At 45.9% G+C, this 24,456-nt stretch overlaps 1 protein-coding gene across 1 annotated transcript in view; it reads left to right on the forward strand.

Annotated features, from left to right (window-relative positions):
* The window catches only part of Dscam (DS cell adhesion molecule), a 643,291-nt gene that overhangs the window by 370,863 nt on the left and 247,972 nt on the right, over positions 1–24,456 (forward strand). Inside the window, exons 6-8 of the mRNA XM_004631794.1 lie at positions 2,517–2,792; positions 7,954–8,250; positions 8,944–9,219. Of these exons, the coding sequence (XP_004631851.1) occupies positions 2,517–2,792; positions 7,954–8,250; positions 8,944–9,219 (849 nt within the window). The remainder of the gene's footprint in view (positions 1–2,516; positions 2,793–7,953; positions 8,251–8,943; positions 9,220–24,456) is intronic.

A 24,456-nucleotide genomic window follows, 5' to 3' on the forward strand; every position in this document is an offset into this window, starting at 1 on the left:
TCTCTCTCTCTCTCTCTCTCTCTCTCTCTCTCTCTCTCTCTCTCTCCCTCCTCTCTCTCTCGTATTTAGCACTGTCTGCACTGTGAAGCCCATTTGTGGGAGCGCCTGGCTTCACCCCAGGAGCTCTTCCATGCTTCTCACACACTTCCCTCCTCTTCCATTGTGCCCTCCGCCCTACAGCGAGCAGCACTTCTCTCCGTGGCAAGCATTCCCTTGGTTGCCAAGTTCAGAACACTCTACTCTTCTAGCCCTTTTCTTTTCACCCTTTGTTCCTTTGGCTTTGAAGTCTAGCCCTCCAAAAGGAAGCCCCAAATCTTTATGCTCAGCCTCAGCTTCCAGCCTGAGAGGCAGTGACGTATGTTTCCGTTTTGCATCAGCCACTGAGCGCTTCAGGAGAATAAGACAGGGAATCAAACCCATCTCCATCATCTCTGTTTTCCAAATGGCTTTCCTTAGGAACAGATTCCTGTCACCTCCCCAAGTGCTCCTTCCCTCTCTGACCCACTGGATTACTCTCTTAGTCCAAGTCCTGGATGGCGGATCTCACAGAGCCTTCCCCTGAGCTGCCTAGTCTGCGGCTGAATTGAGACTTCTCCAGAAGACCTGCAGGGCACCCATGCTGACTGGTCACCTTCCCTCTAATCTGTCCACCTGTCTGTTTGGTTGATTCTCCAATCAGCAATGGCCTTGCATTTGCCTAGGCAAAGTACTTGCTCAGCACTCTGAATGCTTTTCTTAGTTTTCCCTGATTTTATTGCCAAATTCCAAGGTCCTTTGTATCTTCTTTTGTGATTTCCCCACACTTTTCTCCTTCCTGGGCCTTATGTGGGCTCTAAGCTGACTCAAACTCTTCTTGAGCTGCCCTTTGTGAGCATGAATCTTGATCAGCCACTTGATTGGATGGAGAAACTCAGAGGATGTTAATGAGTAAGTGAAGTGCAGTCTGGTGGGGGGGGTGGGGGGGAGGAGGCAGGGGGTTCTAGAGACAACTGGCATGCAGAACCACAGCCTGAGGGGTGTCCCAGCCTTTCAGAGAGGAGGACGAGATGGAGCGGCAGCAGCAGCAGGAGGAGGAGGCCCTGGCACATGCAGTCTGGCCCTCTCCGCTCCCTGTTTCCAGGCTTCTGTGAGATGCACAGAACGCTTCTGCCAACACTTCTGCTGAGCTGTTCCCGCTTCACCACTGTCTTGGAGGCCACAGAGCTGGGTGGAGACCACAGAATCCCTGAGGCAAATCAGCCTTTTCTCCTCTAGGTGACTTGCACAGATACTTTGTCATACAAGTAAGAGGCCAGTGGCCTCTCCTTTTGTCTCCTGCCAGCCTCAATTCTCTCCATCCTGAATAGTAAGGGTTTCCCTGGCTCCCTGTTAAGCCTGCACCATACTTTCTTCTTCTGCTGGCCTCTGCCTCACCCTGCTTGGCCCTGTAACAACCATCCCTATCCTTGTCCCTTCGGTGTAGAAGGCTGAGCTCCTTTGGCTCTTCAGATTCCATAGTTTGTTGAGAGGCTGAGTCAAGAACAACCAAGATGATGACCTGCCTTTGCATGCACGGTGGATTTGGTCACAACACAGAACTTCTTTGAATACCTATTTCTTCTTCCGGAAAGAATACCATAACACCAAACTTGCAGAATTATATGAGGACTACTTAAGTAATAAATAAAACATATTTGGCTGCTTAGGCAGGCACAGGGATGGGGGTTCAATCCCCGGTGTGCCATGCTGGCCCCACCTCTGGGGCACCCTGAGACAGATATTGAGACTGGGTGTGTTGGCACGTGCCTGTAATCCCAGTGCTTGGGAGGCTGAAAACAGGAGGATCACTACGAGTCCAATCTGTGTAGTGAGACCCTATAAACCCTGTCCTAAATGCATTGAATAAATAAATAATTAAAATGTTTAGTACTGTTATGGCCCTGCCAGGGATCATGGTAATCATATTTGTCTCTGTCTCATTCTTGCTGAGCATAAATGCTCTGTAAATACTTTCGACGTTGAATCAGGTTTGTTGATTGAAAACATGAGAATTCAAGAATGAATGTGCTACCCTACCTTATCATCTTGCCTCATCTTGGAGAAGAGCTCTATTGTAGCGTGTGATCTTCACCTCAACTTGATTCTCTCAGGTGTTAGCATCCCCAGTTGAACCCCAGCAGCATAAGAGTGAACCTCAGTGCGTCTGAGAATAGACAAGGGCCAGCCCTCCATCGTACCTTGGACAAGGCGTAGGACTTCCATATCCACTTGCCTGTATCCTTTTTGGTAGCTAAGACATTACACTTCTCAGTATCCAGGGCCAGCACCACCATCCACTCCCTGAGAAAGCAGTTTGACCAACACAGGTCAGGTTGTTACTTATTGGACTAAAGAAAGAAGCCCCAAAAACACATAGCAAAGAGAGTGTCCCCCCAGAAAATCATTGTATTCCAAGTATGTGTCAAAAGTCCAGCATGTGTGGAGATGCTCTCTGGTGATGGTTTAACCTTCTTTCCTTGTTTTTCTCCTTTCTCCAGAGCCACTGAAAGCTACCATCAGTCCCAGGAAGGTTAAAAGCAGCGTGGGGAGCCAGGTTTCCTTGTCATGCAGCGTGACAGGAACTGAGGACCAGGAACTGTCCTGGTACCGAAATGGTGAAATCCTCAACCCGGGGAAAAACGTGAGGATTACAGGGATCAACCACGAAAACCTTATCATGGATCACATGGTCAAAAGCGACGGGGGCGCATACCAGTGCTTTGTGCGCAGGGACAAGCTGTCCGCTCAAGACTATGTCCAGGTGGTGCTCGAAGGTCAGTGGGCCCCAGGAGAGGGATGTCTGGCCCAGCAGTGCTGAGTGCAGCGCACGTGTCCCTTCAGTCTCTCCAGTTCATAGCTCAGCCGAACACACCAGGCTGAGTTAGGCAGAGAGAACACGTTCTGATGAGAATTCAAGTACAGCATGCTGGAAGTCACATGAATGTCACCCACTCGTGTCAAGAGTCACTTGTCCAGAGAGAAAGCGCAGGCACTTGACACTCAGGGCTTGTTGCCATTTTCTTCTTCCCCAGACCTGCGCTTCTCGATGATGCCTGTTAGTGACTGTTGTGTGCATCAGGAATGTTTGCCATAGCAGCATCTCTGACCTCCTCTACTCGTGAGATGCCAGGAGTCCTCCTTCCCCTTTGAGACCACCAGAACTATGTCCAAACGTTGTCTGTGTCCCCTGAGTGGGGACTGGGAAGGGAGTGCCCACTGCTGAGAACATAGCCTGGCAAGGGTCTCCACTTGGGTGCAGAAATTTACAGATTTCAGGCCTGGAGCAGAAGAGGTGTTTCGTGGCATAACCGCAGGCTTGTGGTATGCTGTACAGCCCTTTCTTACCTGGCTATTGCATAGTCAAATCTTCTCGCTGATCAGCTGGGGGCAGCAGATGTGACAGGTAACATTTAAGAAAGACAGGTATTTATCACCAGATAATTACACTAGCTTCAGTGTGTGTATTTGGGTGTCTGGCTGGAAATGCTGTCATTAGGTAGGATTTACCATTCATCTGTTACCCATCTATTAGAATAATGAAATGATTTTCAGATAGTCCAAGGGGAGAATAAATAAAATCCCATCGCGTATTAAGGTAGGTTTAACCATGTCTTGATGCTAAGTGAATATTCGTCTTTCAGCTTTTTTTTAACCTCAGCTACTTTTTAAGAGGTAGCTGGCTTAGCAATGAGATCCCTATCTTGACTTGAGCATCAGGTTGCAGACTGAGGATTCTGAAGCAGAGAAGATACTAGCCAAAGACATTCTCAGATTAAATGCCTGACGCTGCGTTGCGTGTAATAATTAAGTGCAGAAAGTGATCGATTTGCACCCAGCCAGGTCGCTAATGACGTTGCACTCTGGTCCTTACAGAGCCACTATTTTTAGATTCTTCGTAGGAGAGAGAACCTGGGCCCTGTTGCCTTGGCAACTAACTGCATCTGCAGTGACTAAGAAAACCTAAAGCGCATATTGATAATCCCTAATGGTGCTGAAAGGTTCAGGCTATCAGAGAGTGACAGCATGGAGGATTTCAAAGACACCCAGGTGTCTCTGGGAAAGTAACGTCAGCTTTCATCTCCAGAGAAGCCAGCACTTAAACAAAGAGGGAGCAGGGCCACGCTGAGCACACGCTTCGATTTATTTGTCACACGTCAGTTTCCATTCAGGACAAGAAGCTTCATTTTATTTTTCTCTCTTCTGAGAGATGACAGTGCTAATGTACCAAAAGAGAACAGATTGGAATTATAAATAAGTGCCTCGTATCGGCTGTAAAACTGTGTCTAACCAGTATCTTCTGAGGAAGTTGCCTGTTGTCCCCACTGAAATGGCTGTAGGTAAAAAAAAAAAAAAAAAAAAAAGCATAGAAATCCACATTGCTACACTGGACACGCGACTGCTGAGCTGAAGGACTCTTCCAGAAGGCTACATCAACCATGGCCAGACAAAACCAGGCTATTTAGAAAATGCAATAATAAAATTAAGAATAATAGGTTCCATTCTGGGAAGAATAGCAGGCGACAAGTAGAGTTAGGAGCTCTGGGAGGACAAAGGCAGTATCAAGATTCCACGACCAGACAGACGGATCTGAACTGGAAAGAAGGAAATACTGTCATGTCCCGGTTGATATGCCTTTCCAGCACACTCCGCATGCCGACCTACAGGAAGAGAAACAAAGGGTGGGGTCCTTCGAGATTCAGGTGAGTGAGGACACCAGAGCACCAAGCCCCGCAGAAGGGGCCGAAGTCCCAGAACGGAAGGTGTCAGCCTTCATCCTGTGATGCTGCCCTGTAGTAATGTGCTGGGACCTGAGTCTCCAGGAGAAAATCAACTGGATCTGTTAAAACACCAGCAAGAACCGACAAGCAAACCACAGGGCTCTGTGACCAGCTGCCGAAAACTGAAGCACATCCAGCAGGGAATTTGCAGAGGGCCTGAGTGTTGGTGTCAGCAGACAGGACTGTCACAGTGCCCTTCATGTCCACGTCCAGTGAAGTGAAGGAAACATGGTTGGAATGAATGACCATGTGAGAAAGGCCAGAAAAGACACAGAGGCTGTGAAGTAAATGGATATGGATGGAAACCTCTCTATGGGCTGGCAGGCAGCCTTGCAGAAGGAAGAAGAGAAGACTGGGGAGCTTCATGGAGAAGCAAAAAAAAAAAAAATCATCTAGCCTAAGTCAGTGGGAGACTGACTACAGAGACTCCTGACATGAGAGACAAGTGGGGTTCTCACACAAATGTGATCCCAGGTCCAGAAAAACAGGAGGTACAGGTGGGGAACCAAACTGCCTTTGAAGAAATATTGACACCATTTCCTCAAATTTGATATAAAAAATAAAGTTATAGATCTAAAGAGCTCAGGAAAACCTTGTGAAAAGAATACAGAGAGCATGACACGCAGGCACATGGAGTCACACTGCTGAGGACCGGGAGGAGGTGGTGGTCTTGCCAGTCCGAGGGAGGGAGATGCACACAACAGCACTGTCCAGGAGCCTTCCTTGGCAAGGGAGCAGCACAGGGGGAGATGTTTTAAACTTCTGAAGAAGAAAGCAAAGGACCCTGCCCATGTGGACTTCTGTAGCCAAAATCTTCTTTAAAATTTTAAACAAAATATAGTTTCTATACTGCAAAGCTGAAAGGCTCTGAAGCCAGGCACCCTGCACCTAAGAGGTAAACAAAGTCACAGTGCTCAGAGGAGGGAAGGCGCATGGTATGGAAACCCTGACATCAAGGAATAAAGGACACCAGAACTGCCAAAGCGTTAGCATGCAGCGAAAGCATTTTTCTCTTCTCTGAACAAAAATTGATAGATCAGAACATTATAATACTATTGTAGTTTCTAATGTGAATAGAGGTAATAACATGAAAGACAGAATGATCTAAATTATTTGAAACTCTTGTGGCAAAACTTCTATATTTAACATAAAGTTCTGTAATTTCAACGTTTAGTAGTTGTGTTTAAGAACATATAATACACACCACATAGTCACAGTATATACATAATTCTGACAAAAAGAAATAGTATAAGTGAAGAATTCTTTCCTAAACAGATAAAAACATTTGGGTTTTCAGAGCTTAGCATAGCCTAGCATGTGGGCACACAGTTGTAGTCCCAGCACTAAGAAGGCTGAGGCAGGAGGACTGCTACAAGTTTGATGCTGGGCTACATAGAGAGTTCAAGGCCAGCCTGAGCTGCATGAAGAGACTTTGTCTCAAAAAACCAAAACTAAGAAACAAGAAAGAAACTAGTGCAGAGAAGGTTATAGCTAAACATGGAGTACTTATAGGAAAGGTAGAATTGTACAGATGAATTGTGTGTTTCCTGTCCATCCGCGCATTCATGGCAGCTCTGTTCGACGTGCAGCCCTCAGATGCCACCTGCCTGCTTGCAAGATCAAATGCTCAGTGCGACAAAGCCATATATAATGTCCATGTGCATCGAATGTGAAAAGCACGCTTTTTCATTTTAAGATTCCTGAAGTTCTTTTTGAGTCTGTGTATGTGGCCCATGGACACCACAGTGTGGTGCCCACTAGCAGCTTTATGAAACAAACACAGTGTGAGTGTCTCCTCCAGCCTCTGCAAGAACCAGTCAGATGCAGAAGGGAGGACGGCAGCGTGAAGCAGGAGGTGGGCATCAGCATGCGCCCTGCTCAGCAGGGGACCCTACGGCCTCAGAAGCAAGCCTCGAGGTTTGGGGGTGATGAGTGAGTTTCCTCGAGGCATTTGAAGCTGTCAACAGCTACAGCTCTCTAGTGGGTTTGGAAGCAATGCTAAGTTGTACTCTTTTCCTTTTTTACATAACTATATGCTTTCCAATTGCTCCAGAATGAATAGATAATATTTTTCTAAAACAAAAACTATTCATCAATACCCTTCATCCCAAGACCAGCATGAAACAGACAGACAGACAGAAAGAGATTGTTTTAAACCTGCATGTTTTATTACCAGACTCAGAAATATTGTTGCCTATGACCACAGTTATGTCAAAATGACCCTTTAGATCTGGAAAATGGCCCAGTATTGATTTGCTTGCCGAGGCTAGAGTGCCTATTGGTGACTTTTTCTTGGCTTGACTTCATTCATTTTCTTGAAGATGTCCACATCTCATTTTTGTTTCAATGGAAAGGCATAGAAGGAGAGGAAACATGCATTTGCAATGATGGCATTCAATGAGAAACAGCTGACATGTGTGGCAGACCAATGAGATTGTGCTAAGCACTGTGGAAATGCCTGTGGTAATTTCTCCAAAGCAGAGGCCCTAATTTGCCTTGTATGATTCTGGCTCCCTCGTCTCTTGGCATAGTTATTTAGTAATATGGACTTCCCTTTCAAAAGCATTCCAAATTGGATGATAAATTTTATGGATACCTTACTTATGAACCTTAGAGATAAATGACACATGACAGAAGGGCCAGGTCATACAGTACTTAGCTTCTGTTGACCAATAATTGCACATACATTTACAAGCAAGCACGACTTGTAATTAAATCTCTAAAAGAGAGAAGCAACAGTGATGAGCTCACCGCACTCCCATTGGTGCACTTCTCTCTTCTAACAAGCCCACGGTGAGACATCCCTAAATCACTTGAGGGAAGTAGAAAGCCTACCTGCCTCTGTAGGTGTATGGATCCCTCAGGTTTGTAACTCTGGGTGGGGATGTACAAACTTTGAGCTGGAGACTTTAGCCTGAACCTATAGGTCATGTCCTTGTTCCTTTTGTTAAGGCAATCAGGAAAGAGCCACATGCTTTACTAAAAGCTCGCCAATGCTGTGCACATCTATTATGAAAACAGTGAATGCGCAGGGCAGCATGGTCAATAAAACTAGGCTTCCCACCACTGTGTGTCCCCCAGCACACAGCAGACATCCTCAGCAGTTGTTCAATGATGTCTATGGGCCATTTCCTCCCATGATTTTTTTTTCTTGCAGATGGGACTCCCAAAATCATTTCTGCCTTCAGTGAAAAAGTGGTGAGCCCCGCTGAACCAGTGTCCCTCATGTGCAATGTGAAGGGGACGCCCTTGCCCACCATCACGTGGACCCTGGACGACGACCCGATCCTCAAGGGTGGTGGTCACCGCATCAGCCAGATGATCACGTCTGAGGGGAACGTGGTCAGCTACCTGAACATCTCCAGCTCCCAGGTCCGGGACGGGGGCGTCTACCGCTGCACAGCCAACAACTCTGCGGGAGTCGTCCTGTACCAGGCTCGAATAAACGTAAGAGGTGCTTGTCAAATCAGCTCCTCGAAAAACACACATAACTCATTGTAGTGGAAAAGGGTTTCTGCATGCTTGAGCTGAGTCCTGGAATGCCAGATGGAGTAACTGTCGCTTCCCATGTCCCGCCCTCTCCTTCCTTCTGGGAATGGCGCCTATTGGGTTAATGTTGGAAATGGCATTTTGGTTGGTTCCTTAGTCAGCTTGTTCTCTCTCTCCTCTCTGACTCTTCCATTTGATCTTTCCTCTCCTGGTTTATGCTCTGCATGTTCTTTCCTCTCTCTTTCTCTCTGTTCCACTCCATCTATGGGAAGCCTTCATGTGCATTGTCTCTAACTCACATTCGTTGTGCGTGGTGGTGTAACCGCCATCATCATCTTAGACGATGATACTAGAGTCTTCACACAGAGAGTATGGTCATGCGGCATAAGAGAATTACTTTCTTTTTGATAAATTACCTTTGATTTCATGATTCAAAATATCTCAATAGAAATCAGACATGGTGAAAGTTTTAAACATTCATTCAGTTCATTTAAAAGTAATAAAAGAAAAATGTCTTAGCAGAAAATGCCAAATGCCTAAAATTTTATTTAACAGGAAAAGATGAGCTTATATGAAAATGATCAGCATATCCATTTCCCCACATGAAGCGTACCCTTAAATTATTTTCAAGAATTTTTTTTTTTTTATGTCTCTCCAGGGCCTGCAAGCATTCGACCAATGAAAAACATCACAGCAATAGCAGGACGGGACACATACATTCACTGTCGTGTGATTGGCTACCCATATTACTCCATCAAATGGTACAAAAACTCTAATCTGCTTCCTTTTAACCACCGCCAGGTGGCATTTGAGAACAATGGAACTCTAAAACTCTCGGATGTACAAAAAGAAGTTGATGAGGGCGAATACACATGCAACGTGTTGGTTCAGCCACAGCTCTCCACCAGCCAGAGCGTCCATGTGACGGTGAAAGGTAATCCTGCCCTCCTCCCTGGGCCCACACCTATTGCTGCTGCCACATAGGTGCTGGGATTGGGGCCAGCTCAGGCCTGACATGGGGTCAGGATAGCTTGAAGACAGAAGGAGGACATATGTGTAAGGTTCTTACAGTGCATTCTCCTTGCAGGTGGTTTTTGTTTCCTGTTCATGGGAATTTGTGGCTTGTGGGTTTCCCTGAGAACATGGGTTAGGACAACACTATCATAGAGAAAAGAAACTCATCACGGGCCTGGTTAGCTAATTGTCTGTCAGACTATTTTAAACCATGTATCTTGCTTTTCTAAAGATTAGAAAAATGGAATTCTTTTAGAACCCAACTGGAGGAGATGTTTTGTAGCAGATGAGGACTTGATTGTGGCCAAGTAGAGTAGCAGCACAGAAACCTGTGGCTTGATAGAACTGTGGCTTCAAGTCTGGGGTCCAGGATGTGGGGCCAACACAGGCAGGCACAGCTATTTTCCTGAGACTCAAACCCAAGCTGTCATTGGGTAGCACTGAGGTGCTGAATGCTCTATTCCCAGTGCCACAGTTGAACCTAGGTTGGGAGTTCACAGCCAGAAGGTCCCTGTGGGGATAAGAATGCTATGTGTCCTCCTTAGAAAAAAAGTCTATGTCTCAAGATCAGGTTGAGCCATGGAAACTCTGCGGGTCAACCCCAATCTTCTTACCTACCAGACCATGGAAGTGCCAGGTCTTCCAAATCTATATGATAGCCTCCAGGAGCTGAGCTCCCTGCCCCAGCTGCCCAAGTAATTTTGCTCCAGGTACCAGAGGTCTGCTTTTAGTGTCCTGGTGACCCATGACATGCCTTTCCTGTGGTTGCTCCCAACCTTCTTTTTCCACAAATCTTGTTAGTCTCCTTTTTGAAGTAGAAAGCCACGAAACACACAAGCACACACAAAAACAATACACTTATTACATGCTGGTACAGAATACCTATCATGCCTTATAGCTTAGCTACACCTGCACTGAAATAGCTTGAATTTTTCTCAGATTACCACATTCTTGAGGAATCTTCTCCAATAATGACAAATTCTTGGCCAACCATGCTACACGGTGGTGGCTACAGAGCCCTGGGGAAACAGTAACAATGATGGACCAGCCCTTTCACTCTCTGGGTTTTTCCTGCAATCAGCTGGAGCAAATAAAAAAAATCAAGTAAGTAAAGCAGAAAATACCCAGCAGTGCTCAGTACTATGCATAGAATTAAAACTTGATCACGTTGAAATGTAAGTTTCAGTGGAGAACCAGAAGCCATGTTAATAATCGTTCCTACTTTGCTCTCTTAAAAATCACTAGATGATCACATTCCTAGATGACTGTTCTACCTAGGCATCATTTTGTAGCTTGATGGGCTGATTGTTTGGAAACCAGGGATCAATGGTTGGTTCACTGAATTATGCAGCTCTTCCCAGTATTAACATAATTCATTACATAATATCAAAATCACACATTTAATAATATACTGTCATCTTCTTAAGAAGTCTTAGACATGGACAGCTTGTCAAGCTCATGGTCATGTCACTGGAACTGGGGACCAGGCAGAGCTGAGTGAGGATGTCTGTTGTGTTGGCCTCTCACTTCACAGATCTTCCCAGAGAAGAGTTGCATGGAAATCTGCACAATGGGACTCATATGGTGATGAGATAGTTCAGTGGTCTAGAGCCTGCCTGGAAAGCTCAAGAACCTGGTTTCTATACCCAGTACCGCATTCTGTGCCAGCCCAGCCCTGGACACACTGTGCTGGCCACCGAAACTGGGCATGGTGGTGCACTCCTGTAATCCCAGTGCTGGGGAGGCTGAGACAGGAGGATCACTATGAGTCCCAGCTGCATAGCGAGACCCTGTACCAAATAAATAAATGATTTTTTAAAAAAATTTTAAAGAAAAAAAAATGGAACCCATAGTTAGGAAGTAGCAGGCTTTAGCAAGGCACAGTACTGTCTAACCGAGGCTGACTTTATTAGCAAGGACAGTTAACATTCCCTTTTGTTTTTCTGACATGTAGGGAGTGGTCATGGGTAGTAACTAATGGATTTATGCCAATCACCTAGGAGTTTCCACCAGTGATTGGAAGGGGAGTTTTGAACTTATATGGCCTTAGCTAGGACAAGCATGGCCACCAAAGAGCAGAAGGGGAAGGCGAACCTCAATGCAAGTGTGCTCATGTGAGGCCCAGTTGGGCAGGCTCAGCCATCGTAGGCCAGCTCGGGACCTGAGAATCCCTAGGTATAACTGTGATGGCTCCAGAGACGCCAGGTGGCAGGTGGGGGAGCAGGAGGGCTTGGTGTGCCCTCCTCGGGGAGTTTTGAGGCCACAGCTCAGGAAACTTGGGCCACCTTCTTCTGACAGCACTTCATCCCTGGACTCAGCTGCTTGACTTGCATTTTGTGCTCGTGTCTACCTAAGTCCCTGCTTTCCCAGTAGCAGGTACAAGTTTCATAAAATTCTGGAGGGTTTTCTTGGGGGGTGTTTCTTTTTACTTGAAAGTGTGAACATTTCACTTGCCACAAACACTGTCAGTGATGATCCTAGGAAGCAACACATTTGTGCTTCTCTTTTGCAAGACAATGTCTATCAAACATATAAATATGCTGCTAGTTTTTAGTCCAGCCCTCTCTGAAAGGAAAAGTAGAACTCCCTGAAAGAGTGGCTTGGTGGGGCTGCAGCACAGACTGCAAAGTGCTTTGCTTCCAGCTGGTGTCCTGCTCGGGAGGGCTCTCTTCACCCTTCCCTCTTGGTTACCCAGAGCATGAAAATGGCGTACACTCGATAATTAATAAAATTCTTACTTTTGTCAATTGTCTTTAAATGGAAATGGCTTTACAAACAAACAAGCAAGCAAGCAAACAAGCAAAGCCCTCAGAGGAAGTGGTGGTGAGCAGTGCGGTGAGTGCGCCACGCTGGCATTGCCACTGTGACCTTCTGGGCTCTGGGCGTCTCAGTTACCAAACTCGCCAACATCGGTGCAGCGAGAAAGACACACAATGTCGCAGTATCTGAATGAAAATAGTTTTGTTGTTGCACAATTCCCCGCATAGTCCTGGAGAGTCTCCAGAGATCTGTGAGCCACATTTTGAAAAATAGATTCCAGAGCCAACCGTTGCCCTTTATTTCTAATATTTAAACATTCTAGATGGTGGTATCAATGACATTCTTAATGCTGTGGTCTTTTTCTGCTTTTAAGATTCATTATTTCCAGAAAATGTCCAGCAGCAGGATTATTAGATAAAGAGGCATACATATCTTAATACTGAATTTTAGGAGACATAAACTCAAGCAAATTCCGTTTGAAATGTCAGCTCTTATTCCTAAAATTTTCCAGATAAGCACACATCAGTGTGTCAAGCTGGATCCTTTTGAAGTGGCAGAAACCAACTCAAACGAACACAGACCTGAAAGCATACTCATTGGTTTTAGGAAATAGTCAGAGTTTTGTTTTCTGGAGCCCTTTGAAACATTCAGTGTGTTGCTCAAAAACTGTTGCTCCTTCACAAGGAAAGCCTTCCAAACAAAAAAAGCAACCGCTACCTCATGTGTGGCTCATTCCCCTCACCAGGTGGAAAGGGCTGGATTTGGCTTTGCAGGATGGACCATGGTCACTGGGACCTGCTCCTTCAAGAACACGAGGTCTGAGTGGGACACAGAAGCCGTGACACTCATACTGACACCTGCAGGGGAGACACACAACAGAGGGGGCAGACACTGTTGGCTGAGGGCATGCCAGCAAACAGCAAGGCTGGTGTGGCAGCAGCAGGTGGACAGAGGGACATGGCCAGGTGATGAGGCTGAGGTGACACAGTCACACCACAAGGTCCAGGACCTGGGTTGTGGGGACTGAGTTTCTTCTTTGGGCTGGGCAGCAACTTCATCATAAGATTGTACACAGAGAGGGCCAGAGGCCTGACTTGGGATTAGGAGCCTGGGGAAGGAGAAGGAGGCGGCGGCTGGGGATGGTGGGTAGCGATGGGTGGGGAACACTTGCTTCAGAGGCGTAGCGCAAGTGCTGAGCAGAGGGCAGATTCTGGGAATGGAGTTTGTCGGATAGCTTTGGGAGGTCCTTGCAGTAGGATTTCCTATGGAGAGACTCAAAGGGCAGCTCGGAGGAAGGGAGGAACCTGGTTTGTTAGGTGCTGAGATTGAAGCTGTAGCTTCAGACACACGGTGGGCACAGGGAGTAGGAAGCCGCATCCCCTCCCCAAAGATTCAACCTTCTGCAGATTGAAGGTGTTCTAAATAGCCCAAAAATCTCCTCACTTTCCAACAGGAATATACCACTCACCTCACACTGTGTGGGGTCCAGGGGATGAAGGGAGGTGTGGGCAGGGTAGACTGTGGCCTCCACTGCGTGGTTACCAGGCCCCCTATGCAGTGCGTCCTGCTCCCCCTGGAATTCTGTAGTTAGATCTGTGGTGTGTGATTGACCAGACATGTGCAGACCTCTCTCTGTGGCAGCCTGGGAGTGGGGTCTTCATGCAGATTTTAGCTTTGTGTTGGCAGATTCACTAGCCTCTTACTCAGCGCTATATGGTAACCTGGACATCAAATACCAAAAGATAGAGTCCAGCAGAAATTCACACAAGGACTGTCTGAAATTTAAATGTGCTACTCTAAATTTCCTAGATTGGAATGATCAGTCTGCAGGGCTTAATCAAAATAAATGGTGAATGTTTGAATCAAGAAGTATTAGAGACACAGTGCCATGAATCCGCCTCACAATACTCCCCGCATTTCAAAACATCCTGCTGAGGAGATGGGATCAAAACCACAGTGAGTGCCTCTGCCAAGCACCATCCAATGGAAAGGCTGTGTCCTCATCTACCTTAGTCACTGAATCTGGGACCATGTGACTCCTGGCTCCTCCCCAAGTCAAAATGACCAGGCAAGACAAGCTTGGATTCAGGACAGCAAGATAGGCATGACAGCCCAACTAAAAACAGTCAGGAAAGAGGACCGCAGAGCTGCTGCAGTAAGTGGCAGGCAGGACCATGAGTGTGTGTGAAGTGAGGGGGAGGATTCTCAGAGGATTCATGACCATGTGTCATTTACTGTAATGATTTTAAAATCTTCCCCATTTTTTTTATTCACACCAAGTGTTCACTTGTACCTTACCAGGTGAAGTGCAGAAAGCTGAATGTGAGGGATAATGGCTGTATTGTATTGGAAGAGACAGGTCAGAGTTCTGGGGAAATGCTCAACTGGGGGCTGATGACAGCAGTGTCTGCAGGGAGCTGGAGCTGGACCCCTGTTGTCACCTGCGACTTCTGTTCTTGTGTGGGTGCCTCCAGCTTTGGCTAGAATCACTCAAAAAGTTCCCCACGTGACAGGAAAGCTCAGCCCAGTGTGGGTGGACTCACATGCCCATGGACAACCAAGAAAGCCGGGAGCTGTTCTGCAGAGGTTGCGCCTGGGCCAGCCCTTCAGTGGGGAGGCCCCCACCTCTGGAGCCACAGAGAGAAGATCGTACTACAGACAAAGGAGAAAACCAGCATGACCTACCCCCAGGCCTGCTTGAGGTGGTGAGTTGGACTGTGAACAGGACAAAAGTGAGTGTGGAGTGTTTATTCATCCTTCTGATTAGAATGCATGGGATAAAGAAAAGCCGCCGAGCAGGCTAGTCCCTCAGAGCGTAAGAACTCCCCTGAAAGAAGCCAGACATAGGGGTGAAGGACTGTATCAGGCAACAGAAGCCGAGCAGACCACATGAGTACCACAGGGCAGGGCAGGGAGAAGTAGACAAGGAGACTGAGGGAATAACCCAGACCAGCGAGGAAGGCTGCAGAAGGCTGCAGCAGCCTGAGGGGCAAGACTGCCCGGAGCCCAGAGGCTCTCAGCGCTGCGCCTGCAGGCACACACAGACCAAGCGCTCCAGTATCTGCAACAGGAGCTCTGGAAGGTGGATCCCACCTCTCCCGGCCCCAGGGCGGGAGAACATGACCCATTCTCAGTGATTTGGCTGGAACACTGCACCGTGGGCTGCCACAGAGCTGGGGCTGTGGAACCTGTTAAAAACTTTGTGTCCAGTTGAAATAAACTGGTGTCTGTGCACATGAGCACAGAGGAGAGCATGTGTGCCTTTTTTCTTAGTTGCTTCGAAAGGCGTTTCTTCTGCCTTGTGCCGCATTTTCTAAACTAGGATGCCATCACTGGCTGTCAGCCAACACCGAGCAGCACCCCATCCCATCTTTTGGGAAATTTCTATTTATTCATTTATATTATTATTTCTTAGTCTATGTATGCAGGCTGTAACAACCAGATTCCTCGTAGGGAGCTGCTGTGCGTGCCTCCCGCAGCGTCCTTCCTGGCTTCATCCTCTTCTCCTCTCCTCCCTAGCCCCTCCTCTCTCTTGGTCCCCTTTCGGAAAGGTCTGTCTCCCTGCTTCCTTTTTTTTTTTTTCCGGAACCGGGAATTGAACTCAGGCCCTTGCACTTGCCAGGGAAGCGCTTATTCTACTGAGTCATCTCCCTGGCCCCCCTGCTTCCTATTATCTATCTTTTATTTGGCTCTTTATTTATACTCTGCTTTTCTCATGTAAGAGAAACTGCACAATAGTTAAGCTTGTGTGTCTGATTTATTTCATTTACATTGTAGTCTCAAGGCTCATCCAGTTTTTCTACAAGTTTATTCTTCTTTACAACATAGTAGCGTGCCATGGTGTTTAAATCCCACATTTGCTTTATGCGTCCATCTGCTGATGAGCTATAGGCCGCTTCTAAGATTAAGCCATCGTGAGGCATGCTGTCGTAAACACAGGTGCGCGCGGATCTCTATAATGTGATGTCTTCTATTTAATTTCATGTCTTCTGTGTAAATGAATGCAACTTTAGATAATGAAATAAGTGACAGGCTAGGCGCAGAGAGCGACTATGTTCACGCCTGCGTAGAACTGAGCTGGTTCCTGTACGGCAGGCAGGTGGGGCTCCCTTCATCTGGGGACATCCTCACATGTGTGGAACCCCAGCAGAGATAGCTGCAGTCCTGCCTTAAGATCCCCTTTGCCACTTTCCCCTCAAGACAAACCTAATTTCCAGCACTTTGTGATAATTAGACACCACTAACACTTTTGGCTTTTGCTCAGATGTCAGAAAGGTCTTAACCAAATTGACTTCTGCACATTTAAATTTGCATTTTAAAATGCTTTGATATGAAATATATAAATTAAGTCACACTCCAGTGCCCAAGATTGTAGTCTATTATGACTTTTTAACAATTAATAACCTTTGCTGTTTTCAATTATAGGATGTTAGCAGTAGGACACTAAGAAACTAAGGAGATTGTTGAAAGAGACAAGAGTGTGGGCTCCCCTGGGGTTGGGAATTGAAACTCTGCATTTATATCCATAAAGGTGGCTCTACTGCTTTTCCTGTTTGCACACTGGATACTTCCTCAATGCACTCTTAGGGCAGCAAGCACTATGCCCAAGTTAGTTTTCCCACAACACGGAGGAAGAGGGCCCATCTGGTCCAGCAATATCTCTGCAAATACAGAAGTAAACCTCTTTGACCTGTTTCCAGAAAGTTCTATGCCCTTGAACATGGTGTGTGTGTGTGTGTGTGCATGTGTGCGTGTGTGTGTATGTGTGTGTGTGTGTGTGTGTGTGTGTATTCAGATAATATTTGGAAACATTATTTGCAGTCCAGTGTTTCTTTTTGGTAATAGTCACAGCTCTCTTGCTTACTTTGTAGCCTGTAGTTGGAAATCTGAGGGAGAAAAACCCAGGAGGATCTGAATAGCAAGCTGGTGACTGGCAGTGGCTCAGCTGAAGCAGCTCCAATTGCATCTAGCCATTCAGCAGTGCAGTTTTGCTGCCCTCACACACACAGGCAGAAACGAGAGCCCGGGTCCCTCCTCCGCTTCAAGTTAGCAAGCAGTTCCATATTTAACACATTTCAAAACTTTTTCTGTGTCAGTTTAGGTGTCACCATGAATCCCAATGGCACCTAATTGAGAGTTCTAATTGCCAGAGACCAACACCAGCAGCAAAGTTAATTGGCTGCCACATACAATGTCACTTTCTACTTATATTTGTACAGAGCTTCATAGTTTACAAAACACTCTGGTAGGCGTCACCCTAATGAATGCTCACAGTGACTCTGTAATGGGGTGGAAGCTGAACCTGAGAAACAGGACAGGCGAGGGGAGGCAGGTGCAGAGTATTCCCAGCGCACTCACCACCCTGCAGGTCCCCGACTCCAGCACAGCCCCCCCCCCAGGCTCAGGGAAGACCAAGGGCCCTGGAAAAGGTTATCTTATTTTAATGCAAAGCAAGCAGATATTAATAAAAAAGAAAAAAGTACTCTTCTCACTCTGAAAAAAATAAGACAAAAATTTCCAACAAAATAATGCGAGAAGATTGCGTACATTATTTTTTTAAAAAGGCCAAAATGCTGCTCAGAGACAAGTCATGGCAAAAGAGGTTTACAAAGGAGACACAATAAATAGCATAGAACTTTCTTTTCAGTGAACTAAGGGAAGCTTGTCATGTAAATGAAACAAATCACACATGTAGGAAGAACATTGTTGAAACAAGTAACAAGGTAGTTTGGGGAGTTATGGGAACTCCCCCCTACTTTCTGTTTACCTGTTTTTAGTTTTAGTCTTTGTACATACTTGAGTGTCTCATAGAAGAGAAATCATGCCGTAATTGAGCTTGTGTGTCTGATTGATTTCACTTATCCATACATCTGCCTATGAATGTTTAAGGGGTCTCCTTTGTGGCAGAGGAGGGCTCCACTGTGTGTAGACGCCATATTTTCTGCATCCAGAGTCAGCCACTGATGGACATGCAGTGGTCACTGTTTCTAAGATCTAGCTGTTAGGAGTTGTGCTGCTATCAACATGGGTGTGCGTGGATCCCTGTGTTACAATGACTTTAACTGTTTGAGGAGGATGCCTATTTTAAAAGTCAAGAAAGGTGCCTACTTAGAAATTAGGCAAAGACATTTGGGGTCCTCTTTTAAATAGAGGCAGGAAAGGGGAGAGAAAATGAGATTTAAAGTGGAGAGGTAAAAAGGAGGGAGTGGGTATATTCGGCAAAAGATGGGAGGTAAGAATCAAAGTGACCCTGAAGTCCAGCTTGCACGAGGGAGAGGCTGAGACAGGAAACAATTGTAGGGCATTGGGTAAAGGTTTGGTCAGGGCCACCATGGGGACTGATGGATCAGGGGGAAGATTGGTAGAGAAGCACGGATGCAATAATAACATAGCAAGTAGCTCAAGTACCAGAAAGATGGCCATTTTCATATGGGTTTTATGGGGTTTTAAACTGAATGCTTACCAGTGAATGAGGTGAGAGGGTACTGATGCTGGAGATACAGGCAGCAATTGGCTGGAGATGCAGGCAGCAATCGTGAACAGTCACTTTTTCACATTTCTATATATGATTGTTGCAGAATAAAATTATTTTACAGAGTAACACTAGCAATTTCTGTAGCTGGCAGTTTCTTTGCAGATGACCGGGCCCTGGAGAAACATCTCTGGCCTGCACATAAGTGCGTGGCTCTAGCACAGCTCTTACAGAGTAACAAGACTGTGCTCTGCACATATGCAGCCCTCTCACATGCTAGTGGAAGCCCAGTCTTCCTGCATACCTCCCTATGGGGTTAGAATTGGGTCCCTGGCTCTGCAGATTCAGCCTGGGGATACCTGCTCCACACTGCATACATCCTGGACACATCCTGAGGTCCCACCTCATCCTGCAGTGTTGGGGCCAGCTGTTGGGACCAGAAGCATAGTGCGCAGTGGGTCTTGCCTTTCTCCGGGTGAGAGGCAGAGACTGCCTTCTAGAGATGTCTTCTTAGAGCACCCTGATCCCTGACTCCACAGACCCTGTCCCCATTGTCACCCATGCGTGCTTTGGACATCAGTCCCCTGTGCATCCATCCTGATACCCACAGTGTTTGCTGAGTCCCAAATCACTCATTAAGGTGGCGCATCTTCCTGTCTTCATTGCTGCTGCCTCTGTGTCCCCTCTCACTGTCTCCCCAGTCCAGGCCTTGCCATGTTGTCCCTGGAAGGAACAGCCTCCCAGGTTTATATTACTCATCAGGTCCCTCGTCCACTAAAGCTGAGTAGTGTAGAAGCCAGGTTCCTATTAGCTGAGGTCACCTGAGTGTGGCTATCAAACAGCTGCCATTTACCAAAGCTGCATACTGAGTTTCAACAGCCACTTTGGGAAGGCAGAGTCTCTCTTATCAGTGGTACAGGAGGAGAAGCATAGATCGGCGCAGTGTGAACATGGAGGATTGTGCGTGCAGTCTGTGCTGGATCGCTGTTTCTGATGGAGACATTTTCTCCTGTTACTGTAATAATCTACCATGAGTAAAGGAGGCTGAAGCAGGACATTCTCTATACCTGCTTTCTACAGACCCAAGCAAGGAAGCCCTGCAGTGGGGACATTGGGCTGCAGAATTTAGTTCATGGCATGGTGTCTCCTTCCCCTCAAACAGCCTTTCCCTGGGGCGGAGCAATCACTGATGTTTTCTCTTCTCCAGAAAATAAAGCAGGCACCTTTCTTCAAGGGGACACATGATGCTATTCTGGAAACCAGCATCTTAAATTGGTTTCCCCCAAATGGGGAGAAAAGGACTGTGTAAGATTTGTTGCGATGTCAAAGGGTGCAAGTCTTTCACTTAGCCAGAATCAAAATCATAGGAAAAATAATGTTTTGTACTATATGTTCTCTTTGCTTACCTTGGAAAACTTGGGAGAGGAGAGAAGGAAACAGAGGTGAGGATGGAAGAGAGGCGAGTCAAGTGTGACCCACTGTGGTGCTCTAAGTCAGAAAAGAGAAGCTTTCAATTATTCAGAATTGTGCAGTAGGATCTGTCAGATGGATTGGTACAAAACACAAGTATGTCCAAATATGTGTGTTCGGTGGAGCTGTATAGGTTATATATGCATATGACAACACAGTGTTTTTAATGTGCTACATGAAACATAAACACATGCTGACATAAATAAAAATACACGCGATGAAGTGCACCAATGTGCCTGTGTGGTCCACGCATGTATAGATACACGTGAATGGGCATATCTGCTATGCAGGTGCGTGTGCCTGGATAGGAGCCATGACTATAAGATACCACTGAACTTGGGGGTCTGGGGAGACCACGCTGCCCACGTGACTCTCGGCGCACACCCCACACCCCACACCCGCAGCTTGGTTCTTCGAGGTGCCACTCATCAAGTGGGCTTTCCCCCTCTCTGTTGGGAGCTACCAATTCTGGCATCATTCTTTCCTGTCTCATAGGCACTCACTGGCATACTCATAATATGTTTCTTTAAAATCTATGTCATATTTCTTTATTCAGAAGCATAAATATAATAAAAGCACACACAGTAAATGTTAGGTTACCCACCTGTCAGCTCTTTGGCCCTGTAAAATTTTGGACATCAATACCCATGGGAATAGTCAAGACCTGAAGGGGCATTGGTAGGGGATGGCATTGCCCCTCTCTTCACGAGTGCCTAGAGCCAGTTTGCACTGCCCATAGCCACACAGGACGGTTCCCTTTCTTTGTGTCCTAGCCAGTAATCACTGTTATGCACCAATGGGGTGCAAGTCTAACTGGTCTAAAGCAGTACTCTACCGAGTTTGCTTTTCTTCCATTACTGAGCTGAGTGATATGTGTTCCACACTCCTGTTCTCGCCCTGTGTTCTCTTTCCTGGTGTTACCAACAGTGAGGCAGCCCCATTCTGTTTCCCTGCAGCTCTTGAATTGCAGGACAATCTTTGACCACACAGGAAGGGTTGTGAACATCTTCACTTAGTCTGTCTCCTGCGTTCAGCTTCCTGGTATTCCCTGTGATCTCAATGGACAAGCCTGAGTCCACAAGGATGCATGGTTGCCTTGTTTGGGGAGGTTTCCATCCACATTTCTACTGCCTACCACTATGTCCTCAGTCCACGCTGATGTGTGTGGACGTGGTAGGTGGGACCCAATGTCCCACGTCTCCATACAGTGAGTCCATTTTCCTGATACTGTCTGTTGATTAGGTGGCTCACACTTTCCTGTCCCCTGAGTAAGCCCAGATTACATGATGGGGTTATCAGAAACCATCTCAGGTGTGTGAAATAGATTAACACTTTAACATCTAGGGATGTTTCAACTATTTTTAAAATAATGCTTATTTGTTTTCATATTTGCTAGGCATAGATTTGTTTGCATTAGCTTAAATTTAGTAATATTACAACTTTAGCTTTCCTTATTTAAATCCCTTTCATTGATTGATTTTTTAAAAATATGTTAAAACTAGCAAAATGTAACTATTGATCAGCTATTTTCTGTTCTAATCTCTGATTTTCTTGTCTTGAATTTTGTCCTTTTTTGTGAGGAACCAGGGATTGAACGCAGCCCCTTGCACTTGCCAGGCAAGCCCTTATTCTACTGAGCCATTTTATGCACTAATGTATTTTTGTATTATTGAAGAAAAATATTCATCACCTTTTTAGCTCAGATTTTCCTATTTCTTCATCTCCCCCTTCTCCATGGTCCTGTTTATGATGTTGACGAGACCTGATTCTTAATCCATTCTTTTTTGTGTATGATTTTAGTTCATGTTTACATGCGTGTTTATTTCAATTAATCCTATGTTGAAGTATTGGAGCCTAATTATTTCCTTCTTTCCACTCACTCTGTTATTTTCTGTTTTCTCTTCAGCTCCCACTAGCCATGCTCAGGCGTGATGTGGGGCTCATAGTACGTGCCATGGATGCTAGGAATCGCAGTTTCATTGCCCTGTACCTGATTTTCCTTGTGAAAGCTATAGTGAGAGTTGCTTAATGTAGTCAAGAAAGAACAGGTTAGCTATCTTATGCACTAATGTAGGGGTGAGGTAAAGCGCCTTTCTTTGCTTTTCCAGTTGTCTACAAATGATGACAGCATCTACAGGCTTCTGCTCTGAGCCTTGCCCTGAAAATGTGTCTACTGAAAGTCAACTTGCCTGAGTCCTCATCATATAGAAACTGAGGGCACCAGATGGGAAGTCTGTCTCCTGCAAGCTGCATTCAGGCTGTGTGCCCCAGGCTGGGTGTAGCACTTACACCCATAATCCCAGTGGATCACGAGTTACTCACAAACTCTGGAAGTGCGCTCCATGACTGCATCAGGCTTTGGGGGGCAACCACACACTCACCATAACAGGGACACACAGCTGGCTTGCATGGGTGGACAGGTGGTCTCTATATTTGGTTTTGTGTGGCCTTCTGCTGACATGAGTGAATAGTGTGGCTAGAACATGCAAGGCGAGTCTTTTCTCGGTCTACTTCAGGTATTTGATGGTGCACCTTTAGGGTATCACCAGTGCAATCTCTCTTTTTTTTTTTTTTTTTTTTTTTTTCGGAAGCAGGGATTGAACTCAGGCCCTTGCTCTTGCCAGAGAAGCACTTATTCCACTGAGCCATCTCCCCGGCCCAGTGCAATCTCTTCTAAGTCAGTCAAAATAAGTGAACTGCTTACAACTTTGTTGAAACATCACAACTGCTTCTACCATGCCCTTACCTTTGTCTTCACTGCAACGTATTTCACCACTTTACTCAGAAAATAGGCCGCATTATGCCACTTACAATTAATAACCAGGCGTCTAAATAGGGGTGATGTTTTTCAAGTCAAAGCTATAGCACATACTTCTCAAGTCAGTGCTTTGTTATTTCTAGCAATTCTGGTAAAGAAGCTAATTAGCAAAAAAAAAAAAAGAAAGAAAAAAAGAAAGAAAAAAGAAAAGAAAAGCTAAGTTTTGAAACGCATGGAAGCCATCCCATGACTCATGTTTGTCCTTGTCATTGAGCCTAGGGACCGTCCCTTGGATTAGAGTCATGTTAGACATCTGCATGAATGAAAACAAAATGAAATGCAAGCCATGAGATAAAACCAGAGTCACCATCTGTGGTAACCAAGGGACCTTTCCTCAGGATTCTTGATGGGGTCAGAGCAGACAGCTGCTTGGAGTCTGCTGTGTGAGGCCTGCTGGCCTCCGCTGGGGGGTGCCCTGGACTCTCCTCATCCAAGGACTCTAGCTGGAAAGTCCTCTGAACTCTGAAGTTGTCCACTAAACAGGTGATGATATGCTACTCACTTCAGTAATTGGATTATGGCTTTAAGGTGTCTTCCTAAAGTACCCTGGAGGAGGAGTTGGGGAGACAGCTCAGTGGAATAAGTGCTTGCCTGGCAAGTGCAAAGTCCTGAGTTCAATCCCTAGTACCACCAAAAAACAAACAAACAAAAAACCCAAAAGAAGAAAGAAAGAAAGAAAGAAAGAAAGAAAGAAAGAAAGAAAGAAAGAAAGAAAGAAAGAAGTAAAAAAATTACCAAAGGGAAAGAATGCAGAAGTGGGTCTGGGCAGGGTGTAAAGACAGAGATGGGGACAGGGTGGAGCATCCAGCAAGGCAGCAGAAACAGAGCAACCTGTTCATACAAGCATTATAAGAAATTAAACTGATCAAGGTATAGAAGGGATTGCAGTGGAGACAGATTAAATTAATTAAAAATGCTGGTTGGGACACAGTAATAAGAGCCATAATGAAAGATGATGATATGGTAGCATGTTTGGAAGAAGTCACCAGACAGCAGACAGCAGAGCTGGTGGGGAGCAAAGCAGAGCCCACCGCGAGGGGCTGGAGAACACATGCAGTGCGGAAGGGTTGGCTGCTCTGAGGTTCCTTCCACCGTGAGACTTTCCCGCCTTTACCAGAGGAGGAAACTGAAGAAGGCTTAGCTGAAGGGGAAGCGGGGTGTGCTGGGTTTGGGATTTAAGATGTGTCTAGGACATCAAGGTGAAGATCCTAGAGATAGCTGGACTAGCAAGGATGAGGTAGAAGAAGGGGGTTTGGATTGAAAATTTAGAACATGGAATCAGTAACATTCAGCTGACAGCTACAGCCAAGGTGGTACGCGGACCTATGAGGACAACAGAAATCTCGTCCATTTAGAAAGTTAAATACCAGAAGTAAGCAGAAACACTAGCAAATTAATCTTGGGGATATATTCCTGGTCTCTTTCACTTATAAATAATCTCAGATTATGTTAGCCATACAAAAGTTATATCATTCTGTTCTAATAAGAGAAAATGTAACACTGCATTGTCCAGTTCAGAATCCTTATTGAGTAAAAATGGATGACAATTCTATACAGGAGAAACTCCATGCATTAAGAGATGGCACTGTAGGGGCTGGGGAGATAGCTCAGTAGAATAAACACTTGCCTGGCAAGTG

Source organism: Octodon degus, unplaced genomic scaffold (assembly GCF_000260255.1).
Source record: "Octodon degus isolate 3935 unplaced genomic scaffold, OctDeg1.0 scaffold00045, whole genome shotgun sequence".
Taxonomy (NCBI): Eukaryota; Metazoa; Chordata; class Mammalia; order Rodentia; family Octodontidae; genus Octodon; species Octodon degus.